This window comes from Rana temporaria, chromosome 3 (assembly GCF_905171775.1).
Source record: "Rana temporaria chromosome 3, aRanTem1.1, whole genome shotgun sequence".
NCBI lineage: Eukaryota > Metazoa > Chordata > Amphibia > Anura > Ranidae > Rana > Rana temporaria.
Window position 1 is genome coordinate 345273193 of NC_053491.1, and position 20295 is coordinate 345293487.

The 20295-nt window shown below is 46.5% G+C and overlaps 2 protein-coding genes across 4 annotated transcripts in view; one reads left to right on the forward strand and one right to left on the reverse strand.

Annotated features, from left to right (window-relative positions):
• Window positions 1–17091, reverse strand: part of G3BP1 (G3BP stress granule assembly factor 1) — a 67246-nt gene extending 50155 nt beyond the window's left edge. Inside the window, exon 1 of one of the 2 annotated variants that reach the window (XM_040345122.1) lies at window positions 16997–17091. In XM_040345122.1, the coding sequence (XP_040201056.1) occupies window positions 16997–17076 (80 nt within the window). In that variant the 5' untranslated portion in view covers window positions 17077–17091. The remainder of the gene's footprint in view (window positions 1–16996) is intronic. The other variant, XM_040345120.1, reaches the window with a different exon arrangement.
• The window catches only part of ATOX1 (antioxidant 1 copper chaperone), a 40317-nt gene continuing 36875 nt past the window's right edge, over window positions 16854–20295 (forward strand). The window contains exon 1 of one of the 2 annotated variants that reach the window (XM_040345123.1): window positions 16854–16958. In XM_040345123.1, the coding sequence (XP_040201057.1) occupies window positions 16881–16958 (78 nt within the window). In that variant the 5' untranslated portion in view covers window positions 16854–16880. Of the gene's footprint in view, window positions 16959–17123; window positions 17217–20295 lie in introns of those variants that run through there. The other variant, XM_040345124.1, reaches the window with a different exon arrangement.

Here is a 20295-nt window from a genome sequence, read left to right on the forward strand (position 1 = left end):
GCGCTCTGACAGGTCGCTCCCTGCACAGTGTGCAAAGACAGACCTGCCATCTGCCTGCTCAGCGGGGATCCCCGCTGAGCAAAGCTGAACCCGCATACGGACACGTCCACGTGAAAGGGCCGTAAGCGCATATCATTATTATACAGCATTTAAATAGCACCAACAGTTTGCGTAGCGCTTAACAAAATGGAGGCAGAAATTACAGTTACATTACAATTAGGTACAAGAGAAGTCTAAAAGTATATTGATTGGTTTGCACAAAATGTATAGCGTCTACAAACTATGGTACATATACTGGAATCATTTTTTATACCAGTAATGGCGGCAATCAGCGATTTATAGGGGGCCCCCCCCCCCCCCCACAGAGTGTGCCAGTTGCTTCTACGGGCTCGCCCGTGCAATCGGTGAGCCAGAGAACAATATCGGTCTCCGCCAGAAGTTGACCCTCTGGGGCCCGGGTGCAATGTTATGACGTCACGTCTGGGCTGGCGGATGTAAACAATGCCGGGGGCTCAGGCTGAAAAGGCCGAGACAGTTTATTTTTTTGATCTTGGTCTTTCCAACCTGAAGGAGGGTTGTGGGGTCTTATAGACCCCACATCTCTTCATAAAGAGGACCTGTCACGCACTATTACAAGGGATGTTTACATTCCATGTAATGGGAATAAAAGGAATAAAAAAAGTGACCAAAAAATACATACATATAAAAATGTAAAAAAATAAATAAAAAAATTGTCAAATAAATAATAAAACATTTTTTAAAGCGCCCCCGCCCCCACGCACAGAAGCAAACGCATACGTAAGTCATGCCCACATATGTAAACGTGTGTTCAAATTATATATGTTAGGTATTGTAGTGTGCATTAGAGCAACAAGACCTCCTCTGTAACTCTAAACAGGTAACCTGTAACAAAATTTAAAGACAACACCTATGGAGATTTTTAAGTACCAAAGTTTGGCGCCATTCCACGACTGTGCGCAATTTTAAAGCATGACAGGTATCTATTTACTCGCCGTAACACGCATTTTTTTTTTTTGGGAACAAAAGGTTAATGAATAATAAAAAAAAACAGTAAAGTTAGCCCAATTTTTTTGTATAATATGAAAGATTCACATTATACAAAAAAATTGGACTAACCTTTCAGACTGGGGCGGGAGCCGCGGTGGCGGTAAAACGCCGCTAAAAATAGCGGCGCTATACCGCCGAGATTGCCGCGGGAATCAGCCGCTAGCGGTGCGGTAATAACCCCCGCTAGCGGCCGATAAAGGGTTAATACCGCCCGCAATGCGCCTCTATAGAGGCGCATTGCGGGCGGTATTGCCGTGGTTTCCCATTGTTTTCAATGGGAAGGAGCGGTATACATGCCGCTCCTCTCACCGCTCCAAAGATGCTGCTGACAGGAGATTTTTTTGTCTCCCGCCAGCGCATCGCCTCAGTGTGAAAGCCCTCGGGCTTTCACATTGAGTCTGCAGTGAAGGAGTTTTTCAGGCGGGATAGCAGCGCTATTTTTAGCGCTGTACCGCCTGAAAAACTCCTCAATGTGAAAGGGGCCTTACTGTTCTTTTTATTTTATTTTTTATTCATTAACCTTTTGTTCCAAAAAAACAAAAATGCGTTTGAAAAAAAAATCACTGCTGCGCAAATACTGACATAAAAAGCTGCAACAACCGCCATTTTATTCCCTATGGTCTTTGCTAAAAAAAAAAAAAAACATATATAAATGTTTGAAGGTTCTGAGTAATTTTCTGTACATGTAGAAGCGAAGTGCCAGAATTGGCTTGGGCTGGAGGTGGTTAATGAGTGAAAGAAGTATTTGATCCCCTATCAATTAGCAATATTTCAGGCTCCCAGGTGTCTTCTATACAGGTGCTGAGATGAGGAGCGCTCTCTGAGGCTGGGTTCACACTACTACACTACTTTCATCCTACTTTGCTCTGCTACATTGGTCCTACATTTATCCTACATTGGTCCTACATCCATCCTACTTTCATGAACAGGATACTACTTTGGTGCGACTTCAATGATATTCAATGGGTTGAAGTAGGATCAATGTAGGACCAAAAGTAGTACAGGGAGCATTTTCAAAGTCGGACCGACTTGTGTAGGACGCTACAAGACGCTCTCATAGGGAAACATTGAACACAGAGCAAAGTAGGATGAAAGTAGTGTAGTAGTGTGAACTCAGCCTTAAAAGGGAGTGCTCTAATCTCAGCTTGTTACCTGTATAAAAGACACCTGTCCACAGAAGCAATCAGATTCCAATCTCTCCACCATGTCCAAGACCAAAGAGCTGTCCAAGGATGTCAGGGACAAGATTGTAGACCTACACAAGGCTGCAATGGGCTACAAGATCATCGCCAAGCAGCTTGGTGAGAGGGTGACAACAGTTGTTGCGATTATATGTAAACGGAAGAAACAAAAAATAACTGTCAATGTCCCTCGGTCTGGGGCTCCATGCAAGATCTCACCTCGTGGAGTTTCAAGGATAATGAGAACAGTGAGGAATCAGCCCAGAACTACAGGAGAGAAATGACCTCAAGGTAGCTGGGACCATAGTCAACAAGAAAACAATTGGTAACACACTACGCCGTGAAGAACTGAAATCCTGCAGTGCCTGCATTATGCTTAACAACTTCCATACCAGGCACTTACGCACCTTCCTGCCCAAGCCAATTTTCAGCTTTCAGCACTGTCGCAATTTGAATGACAATTGCGCGCTCATGCTACACTGTACCCAAATGAAATTGTTATCATTTTGTTCCCCCAAATAGAGCTTTCTTTTGGTGGCATTTGATCACCTCTGCGATTTTTATTTTTGAAAAAAAAAATATGTTATTTTTTTCTGTAAAAAAGTAATTTTTCTTCTTCAATTATGGGCACTGATATGGCGGCACCGATGAGGTGGCACTGATAGGCGGCGCTGGTATGCTGCACTGATGGGCACTCATAGGCGGCACTGGGCACTAAGAGGTGGCACTGATGGACACTGGGTGACACTGAGGGGTGGTACTGATGGCATTGCTGGGCACAGTCAGTGCCCATGTTGCCAGTCAGTGCCTATTTGTGGGCACTGATTGGCATGATTGCATTAAAAAAAAAAAAAAATTCTATTTTTTTTTAAATCTATTTGTGCTCTATTGAGCACTGGGGGGGCACTCCCTGGTGGTCCAGTGTGGGGATCCGAGGAGGGGCTGCGCTGATAAACAATCAGCACGAACCCCCCCTGTCAGGAGAGCCACCGATCGGCTCTCCTCTACCCGCGTCTGTCAGACGCGAGTGAGGAAGAGTCGGTCAACGGCTCTTCCTGTTTACATCGTGATCAGCCGTGATTGGACACGGCTGATCACGTGGTAAAGAGCCTCCGCCGGAGGCTCTTTACCGAGATCGAAGATGCAGGGTGTCAGACTGACACCCCGCATTACTGATCGCCGCGCGCCCCCCCGTGAACCTCCGCTTGCTCAGCGGGGATTTTTTTGCTGATCCCCGCTGAGTCGGCGGATGTCATAGGGCGGTCCCCGCACACTGTGCAGGGACCACCCTGTCTTTTCTCCACTCTCCTCTATGGGGGGATCAGATGAACACGGACCGTCTGTCCGTGTTCACCCGATCCGATGACAGATGGAAAAATAGGGTTTTTCCTCCGTCTGCAGAATCGGAGGATTGCGGAACCGGGTGAGATCGGATGTCAGTGGATATTCATCCGCTGACACCCGCAATCTCATAGGGACCAATGTATGTCCCTTTTTTTTATCCGTAAACGGATAGATGAAACAGCGGACATACGGTCCGCCCATGTGAAAGAGCCCTTAGGGGTGTTTTTCTGCTAGGAGGACAGAATAACTTCACTGCATCAAAGGGACGACGGACGGGGCCACGTACCATCAAATCTTGGTAAAGAACCTCATTCCTTCAGCCAGGGTATTGAAAATATTCGTGGATGGATATTCCGATATGACATTGACCCAAAACACACGGCCAAGGCAACAAAGAAATGGCTCAAGAATAAGCACATTAAGGTCCTGGAGTGGCCTAGCCAGTCTCCAGATCTTAATCCCATAAAAAATGTGTGGAGGGAGCCGAGGGTTCGAGTTACCGAACGGCACCCTTGAAACTTTAATGACTTGGAGAGGATCTGCAAAGAGGAGTGGGACAAAATCCCTCCCGAGATGTGTGCAAACCTGAAGAAACGTCCGACCTCTGTGATTGCCAGAAAGAGTTTTGCCACCAAGTACTATGTCATGTTTTGCGAAGGAGTCAAATACCGGTACTTATTTCACTCATTAAAATGCAATCCAAATTATAACTTTTTTGAAATGTGGTTTTCTGGATTTTTTTGTTGTTGCTCTCACTGTTAAAAACAAAACAAAACCTACAAATCAAATTACAGACTGATCATGTCTTTGTCAGTGGGATAAAGTAGGAAATCAGCAGGGGATCCAATACTTTTTTCCCTCACTGTACGTGCCTCCTTCATCCGTAGCCCTTCTCTGTCCTCCTCTCTACCCCCCCCCCCCCTTCCCCCCCTTTAATCGCCTGTCTGCCCTGTCAGCAGGGCAGGACCTAGGGTGGTGGGGGCCCTGGGCTTGAGTCACTTTTTGGACCCTACCTTCTATACATTACTTTAAATAGAACAAAATGATACATATACAAGCTATGTATTAGAGCTACACAGTTCTGGATAAACTGAGAATAAAAATAGAGATCACGATTCTGAACAAACAACTAAACAAAATTACATAAAAATGCTATGAAAAAAGGCAAAAACACCCACCAGTATATTAAATCTGCAAAAAAAAAAAAAGGAGAGGCACAGAGGGAAGGTCAGCGTATCCAAAATTCCAGGATCAGATTCAATTATACTGGTATAAGCAACCCATAACAAAAAGTGGAGGGTATGCCTAGGAAAGCAAAACAGCATAAAATTAATGTATGGGGATAAATAACCCAATATCACCACAAAGAGCCTGGCAAGGAAAGAGCTTCCGCTGTACCTGTCAGATGGAGAGGAATCATATAATTACGCCATACGAGCCGCCACGTCTGTCCACCGGTAGCCGCCACAGCTATAAATAGTTTCATTCGGATGCCCGCACATGCGCAGAAGAATGACCGGCGTAATGACGTCACCGTGTCGCATAATGATGACGCGTAGTCATCAATAGTAAACATAGCGTTGTCCCGAAGGACATGATGTATACTGCGCATGGGCACAAAAAAACACTGACACAAGTCAGAGTGCAATGTATTCAAACGGAATATCCAGCAATTGGAGCCAAAGTAACATGCCACATCCAGCAAAAGAACAGACACCGGGCATACTATTGCAAAAATAGCTTCACAAGGGTAATAATAAAAGAAAGACAGTTTGTCTACTTGGACGGAGGACAAAAATGATCAATGTCCCTAAAAGAGGTAAAAATGCTAGACCAATCAACACACTTTAAATTAAAAATTAAATGACTGGCATATTATTGAAAAAAATGAAACGTAAACGGTCGGGGCCCATAGGCTTGAGCCCAGTCAAGCCCAATGGTAAGTCCGACCCAGCCAGTCAGTATCTGCCCCGTTCCCTCCTGCTGCTCTCTTAAAGCGGATGTGCCACGGGAAAATAATATTAAAAGCCAGCAGCTACAAATACTGCAGCTGCTGACTTTTAATATTAGGACACTTACCTGTCCTGGAGTCCAGCGCCGATCGTAGCAGAGCACGAGCGATCGCTCGTCTCTCTGCTGCTCCCCCCGCCATCCACGCTCAGGTAACCAGGAAGTGAAGCGCTGCGGCTTCACTGCCCGGTTCCCTACGGCGCATGTGCGAGTCGCGCCGCGCCAGCCGATTGGCTCCCGCTGTGTGCTGGGAGCCGAGTGTTCCCAGCACACAACGGGCGACAGACGGGATGTGACGGAATGCCCGTCTTTTGCCCGTAGCGTCTGGCCGGAAGTGGGTGCAAATACCTGTCTTTAGACAGGTATCTGCACCCCCTCCCCCCTGAAAGGTGTCAAATCTGACACCGGAGGGGGGGAGGGTTCCGATCAGCGGGACTCCACTTTAGGGTGGAGAACCGCTTTAACTACTATAAAATCCTCCCATCCCCTCTGTAACATAATATGTGTCCCTGTGTTATATAAAAAATCTGCAGATCTGTACCTATATCAGAGCATCCCCCGATGCTCATGTGACGCTCTCTCTCCTCGTTTTCCCTCCTTCCCGACTGACATCATCGGGAGTGCTCGGCCCTGCCCGCTAGAGCTGTCAGCCAGGCAGAGAAGAGAGCCAGAGTCACATGAGTGCCGGGAGCCGCTCTGATATAAGGTACAGATTGGCATATTTTTATAACACAGGCACAGGGACACATATTGTTATGGTTACAGAGGGGATGGGAGTTTTTTTTAATGGTAGTAGCTTAAAGGGGAGTTCCAGCCTTTTTTTAAGTTTATTAAAAGTCAGCAGCTACAAAAAGTGTAGCTGCTGGCTTTTAATAAACAGACACTTACCTGCTCCAGCGACGCGCTGGCCGGGGCTCCGCCCCTCGCCCCCCCCCGACGACCGGCGTCTTCATTCCTAGTGTGGGCACCCGGCAGTGACAGCTTTCGGCTTCACGGCCGGGCACCCACTGCGCATGTGCGAGCGGCACTGCGCATTTGCGCAAGCGGCGCGGCGCCGTCCGATTGGACAGGCGCTCGCCTACAGGGAGGGGCTGCAAGAAGGCGATTAAGCTAATCGTCTTTCCAGCCCCTCAGCGGAAGGAGGAAGTGGGACAGGAAGTCCCCTTCTCCTGAAGCCCCCACTCCCCCCCCAAAAAAATTACATGCCAAATGTGGCATGTAAGTGGGCAAGGAGTGGGTTAAGCGGAAGTTCCATTTTTAGATGGAACTCCGCTTTAACAACCACTTTAACCACCATTAGTGGTTTAAAAAGTGGTAGTCATCTTAGCTGATAGAAGGGCCTAGATTGATAATGTATATGCTTCCGGTTTTTATGCAAGCTTTACAAGTTGTAAACATTAAAAAAATTCATTGAATATAAGAGCCTGGAATAATGTAATTAGAAAAAAAAAATAGAAACAGAAACATTCCAAGAATGTAAGGACCAGAAGAAGACGTGTAAAACAGCAGGTGCCAAATGCACACTGAAGTCCAAGGTGACCTTTCTGTAACAATTGACTCACTGGACCATAAAGCAATACAAAGCATAAAAATATATTAAACGAATGAGTAAATAAAAGCAATTGCTGGGTAGAAAGTGGTGTGCAAAACCAATACCATTCACCTCCCCAATGCCTAAGGAGGGACCATCCAATGTTGATTGTCCTACACTCTGATGTTTAAGGGACCAGTCAACTATTCTGCAGGCCCCAATTCAAGGATTAGGACTAACAATCTTCTGAAAAATACGTACAGGATAGGCTCCTCTGTAAGTAACGCACAGCAAAGTATACAATACAATGCAGTATAGATTATGTAATATAGGAATAAACAAATACTGATAGCCAGACAGTTAGATGATGTGGGTGTGTTTTATCTAAATTAATTGTGACCCCACGTAATTGCATGCGCCGTTTGTGAAAAAATCCCAGTGCGCATGCTCGAAATTCCGCCGCAAATCGTCATTGCTTTCGACGTGAACGTAAATTACGTCCAGCCCTATTCGCAAACGACTTACGCAAACTACGTAAAATTTTTAAAACTCGACGCGGGAACGACGTCCATACTTAACATAGGATACGCCTCATATAGCAGGGGTAACTATACGCCGGAAAAAGCCTAATGTAAAAGACGTAAAAAAAATTGCCGGGCAAACGTACGTTTCTGAATCGGCGCATCTACCTAATTTGCATATTCAACGTGTAATATACGGAAGCCCCACCTAGAGGCCAGCCTAAAATTGCAACTAAGATACGACAGCGTAAGAGACTTACGCCAGTCGGATCTTAGTCAAATATATGCGTAACTGATTCTATGAATCAGGTGCATAGATACAACGGCGTATCTGGAGATACGCCATCGTATCTCCTACATGAATCTACCCCTAAATATATATTTTACACACACACACACACACACAGCATACCAATAAAATCCCAAATTGGGGGAAGTATTCACTTGACTAAAATAACATACCCTGTAGAACTACTTAAAATGTACTGTTGGGGATTTTTAAAGGCAAGTGACTTAATGCATTATCAACAGTACATACAAAAACTTTTAATAGTAACAACCCCCCCCAACACTTAGCTGGGTCCATTCACAATCCAGCGCTGTGCCTGTCTGCAGCAGATGTTCTCCCCCTCCTCCTGGTCTCACAGGTTTTGCTAATAGCAACGGGAGGTATTGGCCCCTGCTGCAGTCAAACAAATCCTGTGAGAAAGGTGCAGGAGGCGGGGCTGAGCTGTGCTGTATGTGTCTATGAAAGCACACAGCCCAGCAGGGGTGTGAGCCTGCACGTGTGCCCCCCTAGCAAGCAGAGGAGGAGGTTAGGGGCCACTCTGCAATACTGTTTCACAGATAAGGTAAGTATAAACCTGCTGTTCAGTTTAGGAAAATAGGTTTAGAACCACTTTAGGAGAGCACACTTTACAAATTCACATTTTGTATTGTGTGCAACAATCACGTGTTTGTGTGTCCAAAGCAGTGTGGAGCTGCATGCTCCTATGTTACACAATAGAGACGCATCAGCTGTACTGACCAAGTTTGACAGTTGTGCAGGGACGGGTGCATGACCCCCGAGGCACACTGTCGTCATTCAGGGCCAGTCCAAACAGCCGTCTTCATTGACTAACACAGCTGTCTGCACAGCGGTCCAAGATGTTAGAAAGGGACTCTTGCATGCTGTATGGTCCTCTTGGCCTGTGTGGATGTGCTCTATAGAAAAGGGCTTTCTGCTTTACAACATACAGAGGATCAGCTATGAAACCTTTCAGGGTCCCTGCCTTTGCTAGCCTAGTACACAAATAAATAATGGGTAACAAGTAACGTTACAACACAACACACCAAGTGCAAACAACATTCTCTTCCTCTCCACTCTTTGTTGGTCCTCCTTTATCTCATGTCACAGCTGGATTCCCACTACTTCCTGATGCCAGCTGACTTGCCATGTACATTCAAAAATTGGCATGCTAATGCTACTGTATGCCTGTGCCCAGACTATGAACAGGTATGGAATAACAAAGATGTACTTTTATTTAAAGGCTGAAGAGTGAATTGTAATGCCGCATACACACCATCACTTTATGTGATGAAAAAAAACGACCTTTTCTGTGAAGTAAAAAACGACGTTTTTGAAACTTCAATTTTCAAAGACGAAGTTGCCTACACACCATCGTTTTTCTCACAATGTTCTAGCAAAGCGCGGTTACGTTCATCACGTTTTTCCATTGAAGCTCGCTTCATAACTAGCTTCTGGGCATGCGCGGGTGTAAAAACGTCTTTTTAAACGACGTTTTTTGCTACACACGGTCAATTTCTGTGAAGTAAAAAACGACGTTTTGAAAAACGACACATAAAATTGAAGCATGCTTCAATTTTTTTTGGTCATTTTTTACAAGACATAAAACGACGTTTTCCCCCACACACGGTCATTTAAAGTGACGTTTTTAAAAACATCGTTTTTTTTCATCACATAAAGTGATGGTGTGTACGGGGCATAATGTGCTTGGAATGCTGCAGTGCATTGGGGGGGAGGGGAAGTTGTGAAAAATGTCCCTCAGCCCAGGCTCACACATAGGCCATCTCAGACATTGAATTCCATTTGCACAGCAGATGCTGAATACATGCGATGTCTGTGCAATGCGAGATCATGCATTTATATGGCTGAACTCGCTTACGATGATTCGTAGGGAAAAAAAAGTGCAGGCATTGCCCCCCCCCCCCCCCCACTGAAATTGGATCGCATGGGTGTGCGATCCGATTCCTGTGCGAGTTCACAGTTCCCACTGTGAGCTGCGAACCGATCTGGGGGTGTCATTACCAATGTATTGACACCTGCAGTGATTCGCAGAGGGCAGTGTGAACTGCCTGCAGGAGAGATGCGATGTGGGAACCGCCGCTGTAATCGCGCTGGTTCCCGCATTGCACAAGTGTGAACCTAGGCTAAAAGGTGAACCAAAGCCTAACACACTATTCGTTTTTTATTTTTATTTTTTATTTCAACCCGGCGGACTGAACGAAAAAAAAAAATGAATAGTTTTGGAGGAGCTGTTGTACTAACTATTTAATGTTAGTACAGTGATCTCCCCTGCTGTGCTATTGTGTTCTGACAGAGGAACGCCCCCCCCCAGAACACACCAATCACCACTCTCAGCCATTGGCTGAAAAAGTTGATCAAATCGATCAGCAAACCCTTTTTCGTTCATGCTCTTTCAACAGAAGCCAGCTAAACAGTCGGCTCCTGAATACAGAACTTAGGGTCCAACACCACAGGGGATCCCATATTGTCATGGAGGAAGCGGACAACCTGCGCCAAATACGTCTGTATATGTGGGCAGCTCCACATGAAATAGTAAAACGTGCCTGGGTCAGGCTGGCATAAGCGACATGTTGGATCTGGCATGTGCTGAAACGTTGCCAATCTCATCGCCATCATGTAGGCTTTGTGTACTATATACACATTTGTGTCAGTCTATCAGACAGCTTGGGGGACACTGTCTTGGTCCACTCCAAAATCTCACCCCAGTCAGTGTCATCTATGGGTCTTATGTCCTGTTCCCATACCGTTTTGGCCCTGTGAGAAATAGCAGCTGCACCCCGTTGTCGGATTGCGTAATACAGGTGTGATATAAGCTTGGAGGGGTCATCTCCCAAAACTATATTCAACACAGAGGGGTATTAAACACTAGTTGGGAAAACTCTTCTTTAACCACTTAACCCCCGGACCATATTGCTGGTCAAAGACCAGAGCACTTTTTGCGATTCGGCACTGCGTCGCTTTAACTGACAATTGCGCAGTCGTGCGATGTGGCTCCCAAACAAAATTGTCGTCCTTTTTTCCCCACAAATAGAGCTTTCTATTGGTGGTATTTGATCACCTTTGCGGTTTTTAGGTTTTGCGCGACAAACAAAAATAGAGCGACAATTTTGAAAAAAAATTATATTTTTTACTTTTTACTATAATAAATATCCCCCAAAAATATATAAAAAAAAAGATTTTTTTCCTCAGTTTAGGCCGATACGTATTCTTCTACATATTTTTCATAAAAAAAAATATAAATTAAAATTAAATTAATATTTTTTTTTTTTTTACTAGTAATGGCGGCAATCAGCCTTTTATCAGTACTGCGACATTATGGCGGAAACTTTGGACACTTTTTTGGGTCCATTGGCATTTTTATAGCGATCAGTGCTATAAAAATGCATTGGATTACTATAAAAATGCCACTGGCCGTGAAGGGGTTAACACTAGGGGGCGAGGAAGGGGTTAAGTATGTTTCCTGGGTGTGTTCTAACTGTAGGGGGGGGTGGACTCATTAGGGGAAATAACTGATCGCTGTTCATACATTGTATGAACAGACGGTCAAGCATTTCTCCCCCCTGACAGGACCGGGAGCTGTGTGTTTACACACACAGCTCCCGGTTCTCGCTCTGTAACGAGCGATCGCGGTTGCACGGTGGCGATCACGCCCGCCGGGCATGCGCACGGTAGCCGGGGGCGCGCGCGCCCCCATTGGCTGCTGGGTGAGGTGACGTTATACTACGTGCTCTCGCCCAGCAGAGCCGACTTGCGGCCGTATAACTGCGGCGGCTGGTCGGCAAGGAGAGAGAGAGAGAGAGAGAGAGAGAGAGAGAGAGAGAGAGAGACAAAGCCAGAGCCGCTGCATTGAAGGAAAGTAGGATAGCCCTCTATGAGTACCCACAGTGGCTCCATTGGGGCTGTGTTGTGAGGGATCAGCATTGATGGATCTGCCCCAATGAGTTCCCACACTGGCTCCAGTGGGACTGGGGGTATGCTGCTGTGTCTGGGTTTCAGTAGGACAGAAGCCCGGGCATAAGTGTCAAAACCCGGACTGTCTGGGTCATTCCTGTACAGGTAGCAAAACTAGGTGCACCCCAATATATTTGTATGGGCTTACCTTAGTAAGACCCCTTTAACACTGGAGTGTATTGCAGACGCTATAGCGTTAAAAATAGCGCCTGCAATCTGCCCTCAAACAGCTGCTCCATTGTCTCCAGTGTGAAAGCCCGACGTCTTTCACACTGGAAAAAGTCCTGCTAGCCACATCTTTAGAGCGGTGAAGGAGTGGTGTGTTTACCGCTCCTCCACCGCTGCTGCCCATTGAAATCAATGGGACAGCGCGGCTAAAGAAAGAAAAAAAAATCGCAATTAGTGCATATTGATTTGTTTGCGCAAAACTTATAGCGTCTACAAAACAGAGGATAGATTTATGGCATTTTTATTATTATTATTTTTTACTAGTAACGGCGGCGATCAGCAATTTTTATCGGGACTGTGGCATTATAGCGGACAGATCGGACACTTTTGACACCATTGACATTCATAAAGCGATCAGAGCTACAAATAGCCACCAATTACTGTATAAATGACACTGGCAGAGTAGGTGTTAAACAAAAGGGGGCGATCAAAGGGTTAAGTGTGTTCCCTGGATGTGTTCCAACTGTGGGTGTGTGGTCTCACTACAACATGACAGAGATCACTGCTCCCGATGACAGGGTGCAGTAGCTCCCTGTTATGGTGCTAGACAGAACAGGGAAATGCCTTGTTTACATCTCTCCCCGTTTTGCCTCTCCCCGCCGCAATCGCAAGCCGCCAGCGAACATTGAGTTTGTGGGGCGCGCGCCCGCTAGCTGGCAGATTCAAAGGAACGTACAGGTACGTCCTTCTGCCTGCCCATACCATTCTGCCAATGTAAATCGGTGTGCGGCGGTTGGCAAATGGTTAATCTTTCTGGTTTGTGTTTCCTGTTGAAGGCGGAGCCAGTCATCTCTAAAGTAGCCATTCTGGAAGATGATTTGGGAAAATAAACATGCTAATGAAGTAGTTAGCACTTCCACCTAGCAACACTGGGGTTGTCGATTCAAATCCCAACCATGGCACTACCTGCCTGGAGTTAGGGCAGGGGAAAAAATCGATTTGAATCGAGTTGCGAGGGCAAATCGATTTTTTTTTTCCATAGGACCGGCGCTCCTCGCCTAAAGAATCCTGCCCACAGCTCGCTGCGATCCTGGGAAAAGGCCGGACGCTGCCTTTTCCCAGGATCACGGCGAGCTGTGGGCAGGATGTTTTAGGCGAGGCCGTGGCTTTGGCCTAGTCTGCAGAGCGCCGGTCCTAAGTTTTTAGGCAAGGCCGCGGCTTCCATCAGGAAAAAAAAACTCAATGCGAATCCATTTTTTTTTTTTAAATCTCAGATTTTATTTGGGGCCAAAATCGCCCAGCTCTACCTGGAGTTTGCATTTTCTCCCTATGCCTGCGTGGCGCCCCCCCCCCCCCAAGATTCATACCAGACTCAAAGGGCCTGGTATTGTCTGATCCCATTCATTGAAGTCGCATGGAAGTCAGACATGAAGTCGCAGGGCGCGTCACCCGCGATTGCTCAGTAAATAAGCAGTAAGGATGAGCTCCGGCGTGTTCGCATTGAACACATGCAGAGCCCGCCAGGAAGTCGGCACCCGCGCTGCGCTAATCACAGCCAGGGAGACATTTCCCGATGCTCGGCTGCAGAGATCGGGAAATGTCTCCCTGGCTGTGATTAGCGCAGCGCGGGTGCCGACTTCCTGGCGGGCTCCGCACGTGTTCAATGCGAACACGCCGGAGCTCATCCTTACTGAGCAGGAAAGTGGATCACACAGTGTAAAACACACAGATCCACTTCCTGTCAGGGAGAGGGGACCGATTGTGTGTCCCTTGTATATAGGGACAACCATTGGTCACCTCCGCCAGTCACTCCCCTCCCCCACAGTAAGAATCACTAATTAGGGAATACATTAACCCCTTCCCTGTCATTCACATTTATACAGTAATCAATGTATTTTTATAGCAGGGATCCCTGTATAAATGTGAATGATCCCAAAAATGTGTCAAGAGTGTCCGATGTGTCCACCACAATATCGCAGTCATGATAAAAATCGCTGATCACCGCCATTACTAGTAAAAAAAAAAAAAATATATAATAAAAATGCTATCAACCTATCCCCTATTTTGTAGACGCTATAACTTTTACGCAAACCAATCAATATACGCTTATTGCGATTTTTTTTGCCAAAAATATGTAGAAGAATACGTATCGCCCTAAACTGAGGAAAAAATGTGTTTAAAAAAAAATGGATATTTATTATAGCTAAGAATAAAAAATATTGTGTTTTTTTTCAAACTTGTCCCTTTTCTTTTGTTTATAGCGCAAGAAATAAAAACCGCAGAGGTGATCAAATACCACCAAAAGAAAGCTCTATTTGTGGGGAAAAAATTATTAAAAATGTCATTTGGGTACAGTGTTGCATGACCTCCAAACATACTTACCTCCACTGTGCAGTTTCGTTTTGCACAGAGTGGTCCCGAACGTTCTCTTCTGGGGTCTCGCGGCTTCTCCCCACAAGAGTTAACCCCCTCTGGGAAGCTCGCTCCCATGTCAAACAGTAGGCGGCCATAGCCGCCGAGTGTATGATTCGACCCCACCCCCCGGCGCGCCATCATTGGATTTGATTCACAGCAGCAGGAGCCAATGGCTGCGCTGCTATCAATCTATCCAATGAAGAGCCGACGAGACCAGGGGGAAAGCAACACGGGATCGCGCCCATGGAGATTCGGGGCTCAGGTAAGTAAAACAGCAGCTCGGGGGGGGGGCGATGGGCGGTGACTGCAAGGTGTTTTTTCACCTTGATGCATAGGATGCATTAAGGTGAAAAAACACAAAGCTTTACAACCCCTTTAAGGCTTCATTTACTCTTGAGTAAATTGTCATGCGACTCTGGACATCAAAGTTGCATGACAAGTCGCAGCCCATTCTTTTCAATAGGACCCATTCAAATCGGTGCAACTTTGAAAATGTGGCCGCACTACTTTAATGCGGAGATTGTGAAGCTCGATCAAAGTTGCACCGGAAATCGTGCGACTTTGGAGTTGCACAAGTGTGAATGGAGTCTAAGGAAAGTCCTGCAGCACAGTTTATTTCTGTAGCGGGAATGACCCAGGTGTTTTCTGATTGGCTGCTGACAGGAAGCCTGTACAAATCAATGCCAGGCTGACATTGTTTGCGGCTGTTCACATGTAATCACTTGGAGCCATTACCTGTTTGGGATGGCTGTGCACCCCAGGATGCAGACACTTCACATCCAGGGGCGCACATCAGACCCTGAGGCTGCATTCACACCTGAGCGTAGGTCGTTCGGTCGTTTTTCCGGCGTTTTGTCGCGCTTATTTGCGCATTTGCATACAGCGTCGTCCGACGTTTTTGTACTTTGACGTTATTTTAACCAATAGGAAAAATGATCATCTTTTCATCACTTGTTGCTATGTTGGTAGATTTTTTTTATCTTCTGCCTGGGTGAAATGTTCTATTGATTAAAGCGACAAAATGCCCGTAGCAAACGCTCATTGTCGCGCTAGTCGCTTGAATCGAGCGTTTCCATTACTTTCTATGGGAAATAGAAACGCTCAAAAATGCCCAAACCGCCCGATTCGCGCGACAAAAAAGGGTCCGGAACTTGTTTGAGCTTCAGGCGTTCGTCGTCAGGCGTTTTGGAGTGGAGATGTGAACCATCTCCATAGGGAATAATGTATTTTTTCCCCTCTAGCGTTTTTGAGCATCGCGTTTCAGGTGACAAAACGCTCAGGTGTGAATGCTCAGGTGTGAATGCAGCCTAACTGCAGGTGATCGCTCGGCAATGTCAGCCTTCCTTTCTGCGGCCGATCAGAAACGCCTGGCCATACCCGCTACAGAAATGCACTGATCTGGGCAGTGTACAGCCTTACTCGGCCATGTTCATGCTGGTTTATACTTTGTAAGGGGGGTGTTGTGTTGTTAGAACATATTGTTACCTTTTCTTTTACTTAATTGATGCGTCACCATAGGACACGTCGTTCAGATCTCTGCACCACAGTGCATTATTATGTATGAAAAAAGCATCCAGGTACACGCTATATTTTTGCGCAGCGCACCCGTGTGATGTGAATGAGCTCAGGCGTTGAGTCTGAACCTGATGCTTTGACGAAGGCTTCTTAGCCAAAACGCATCAGCGTATAGCCTGTACCCATGTAACCAATAAAGTACTTTTATTCAGGAGCATCCGAGTTGCCAGTCCTTTTTGATTCAAGTTGAGTCTGAACCTACCTGAGCTATCCCGCCAGGAAGCTGTCAAAGCCAACAGCCAATCATAGGAGGTGAAGGCAGTCGGGTGGGGAATGCCTCGGCTGCCTATGATTGGCTGTCGGCTCTGACAGCTCCCCCCGATGGGACAGCTTAGGTGGGTTCAGATTTGTGTGATCTCTTCACTGGTTATAAACTTGGGTGTGTCTGGACTGGGATTGAAATTTATGAGTGAGATGTCACCTGTACTGGCCAATCATCTGTGGCCATTCCTTGTATGTATACACCTTCTTGTATATGTGTGGCTGCAGATGATTGGCCCGGACAGGTGGCGGCCTCCTAACCTGGGCTCATCGGTAGGTGTGAATAGGACCCATGGACAGCAATTGTTTTCTCTGTTGTTGATCTTTATGGGTCAAAGGACAGGCTGGGCCCCAGCAGCCAATCAAGTGTTGGCTAACATTTTCTAACTTTAATAAAAGTGTGAAGTTTGGGGTGTGATTGGCTGTGGGACAGTAAACACCCCCCTCGGGTCAGCTCCTCACACTGCCCCCCCTCCTGGCACTGGAGCTGTGTTACATGGATACAAGTCCCAACAAGTCACCAAACAGGAAGGAGAGACACACAAACAATGCGGACAACTTGTCCCGGGGCTCAGGAGCTTAGTACGGCCGATCAGCACAGCCACAGACTCCCACACCGGGCTAAGGTAGGTGGGCAGGCGAGCGAGGAGCGCTGTGTACATACTTTGTGTCGGCTTCTCCCATGATGATCACTGTGTGCTCCTCAGCCTGACCATGTACACCACAAGATGGCAGCATCTTCATGTCCTATGAGCTGGGAAGGGAAGGAGGCGCTCCCTCCTCCGTGACATCACACAGGAAGCTGGACGGGGGGGGCGGAGCATCCTCTAGGGCTGAGCTGTCACACGTCCTGTGTCTGTACATCTCCGCTCTGCATCATGCCGGTAGGTGAGGCGCCCTATGGGCAGGATATGGGGGGAGGGGGTGCTGCTGCTTTATACAGGGGGGGAACCTGGGCTTATACTTGTATACCTGAATACTGAGCTTGTCATTGCTCCTCCATTACATCTGACGCTGAAAGAGGAACTGCTGTTATTTCTCAAATAAGTCAGCAGCTGCAATCCCTGTATCTGCTGCCTTGTATCATACAAATCACCCCAGCGCTGTCTTCACCCAGGCAGCTTTTTCGCTGGTCTTCTGGTGCCCCCTTGCTGCCATCTTGGTCTTTGGGAACCCAGCTGGTGAGACGCACGCGTGTGTACACCAAGTACGAATTTGAGATTGCGCTTCTTCAGCGCAGTTTCAAAGCCGCCGATCCGTGGCGTTTGGATGTGCGATTTTTTTATTGTAACTTCATTTAACAGGATGCAAGTCGCAATGAAATCGCAGAAAAATTCCGGAGCTTTTTTTAAGTCGCTGCGACTTCTGTCGCAACAATTTTGCAGCAATGGAACCAGTCAATCGGGTGCGACACAAATGGCATTGGCGTGAACGAGGGTTCGCTTCACAGACGGTTTGTATTGTAAAAGCTGTTTATTTTATATCTGTCTGGCTGGTGCGGGACACAGCATGTGATTGCATCACATTCTTATTTAAATCGCATGCGATTCTTTGGCATGTGATTTGAGCACATTTAGCCCCGGTTCACATTGATGCTACTTTGAAATCATGCTACTTCACTTGAAGTAGTGCGATTTCAGAGTAGCAAGGTCAGTGCGATTTCAGGTGCTACGTGATCGACATCTGTGTTGCTTCATGCACAGATGTCTATTGGAGTCGCACCTGAAATCGCCAAAGTAGTACAGAAACTTCTTTTGCAAATCGGTGTCGCCCTGATTGGAACAGTGCCATTGCCTCCAATAGGATGCGACTTGTCATGCGGTTTGATCTCTCAAATCGCTCCAACGTGAACCTAGGCTAAGGGCCAGTTCACACTACTGCGTCTTCAAAATCGCGCGATTTTACCGTGATTTGGCGGCGATTTCAGGGAATGCCAGTCTATCGAGCTGAATTCGTATCGCACACGGATCAAACTCGCACAGGACCCTTTTTTAACGCAGCTTAGATTCGCAACGCATTGATGTGAACGGCACTCATGGAAAACGATATTAGTAAAATGACTTGCGAATTTGAGCAATCGCAACAGCTCAAATTCGCAATAGAATTTGCAGCAGTGTGAACCAGCCCTAATTTTGTATTGGCTCAATTCGCATCATACTGCGCAAAAAAGGTGCAGGCTTTTTTTTTTTGCCGCACCAAAATCGGATCACATAAGAGCCGGTTCACGCTGCTGCGAATTCTTTTGCGAATTTGATCCGTTGCGATTGCTCAAATTCGCAAGTCATTTTACTAACATAGTTTTCCATGAGTGCCGTTCAGGATGAGCGCAACTTCCGCTTTCAAGTGATGTTCCGTTTTAAAGTTGAACAAAGTGCAAACCCCTTTTTTTTTTTTTTATTTTTTTTTTTTTTGTATAGAGAGAGTATAAGCCCTGTTAGTTTTTCTTTTTTGCCATCAGTGTCCCATTGGAGAGATCTCCCTTCAGGAAAATCCCAGAACTGATCTCTCTATTAGAATATTTCCCCTCTATTCCTGTTCCCAAATTTGGGGATTTTCTCTCACTTTTGGGATGCAGAAGCTGCCCAGACACATCTGCCGGTTCCAGTATAATAGTGTGCATCCAGGGACACTCAGCCAGCTGTCATATTGGGACCAGCTCCCATGTCCCAGTAGGCATGAATGGGACTGCCTGTATGGAACACCTGTACCCAGTGCCGATCGCTGACAGTGACATGTCATATTAAAGTTGAGAAGCCGGGGGAGGGGGAAATGACATCTTACATTAAAGTGAGAAGCGGGGGGTGCTGACTTCTTGCCTCTTCTCCCATACAGCCAGCGAGTTGAGAAGCGGGGTGAGGGGCTGAAAATGACTTCTCACCAGGCTGGGCCTCTAGTAATTTTGGGGGCCCTAAGCGCCTCGCATAGTGAGCCTAAGGCTAGGTTCACACTGCTGCGAATTCCAAATCGCGATTTTACCGCGATTTCGCGGCCGCGATTTAAGAGACATCTGTGCAGGGTTCAATGTAAATCGCGGCCCGAAATCGCAAAAAGTAGTACAGGAACTACTTTTTACAATCGGTGCAGCGCCGCAGATGCGGTGTCGCACCGATTAGGACAGTGCCATTGCCGGCAAATGCCGCCGATTTGAGATGCGATTTGACATGTCAAATCGCATCTCAAATCGTACTCAGTGTGAACCTGGGCTATAGGGCAGATCGGCCCTGCCTGTACCTCCCTTTGCAGAGGTGTACACATAGGTACACCTAAAGCTTATGCAATCCCAAAAGAAAACGTATTATGTTGCAGCTCACCAGTCTATAGATGCTGTGGCTAAATGTTTTTTTTTTTTTTTTTCCTCTATTTCATCTGGTGATGCAGCCAGTAACACACTTTCTGTCCTAGGGTGACAACATTCACTAATTAGGCTTCATTTCCATGGACGTTTTTGCATGTTTTTACAGCCACTTTTTTTGCAGCTTAAAAACGCCTCTCCATGTTAGTCTATGGCCTCATGCCCACCATGACGTTTTTGAGCTGTAGATGGCTGAGCCGTTTTTAAGCTGCAAAAAAAAACCAGGACCAGTGCGTTCTGAAGCTCCAGCCTTAGAGCTGTAAAAACGCCAGACGTTAAACGCGCAAAAGCGCTACCGCAGCGTTTTTGAGCTCCAGCTCAAAAAAAAAAAAAAAAAACACGGACAGGCATTTTTAAGCTGTAAAAAAGGCAAAAAAAAAAAGTGGCTGTAAAATCGTCCATGGAAATGAAGCCTAATGGAAGGATCTATGGTTGCTCTCGATTAGGTCTACAAGCATATCTCGTTTTGTTTATCTCTGTTATATGGGGACATGGAAATAAAGCCTTGTGTACTTCGGCATTTAGCCCATGTGCCTGAGATTCTAGTGTTTTGCTGTGAGCAGAAGGCACAGGTACACAGTCTAGACCCACTTTTGGCAGCATGCAAAAGT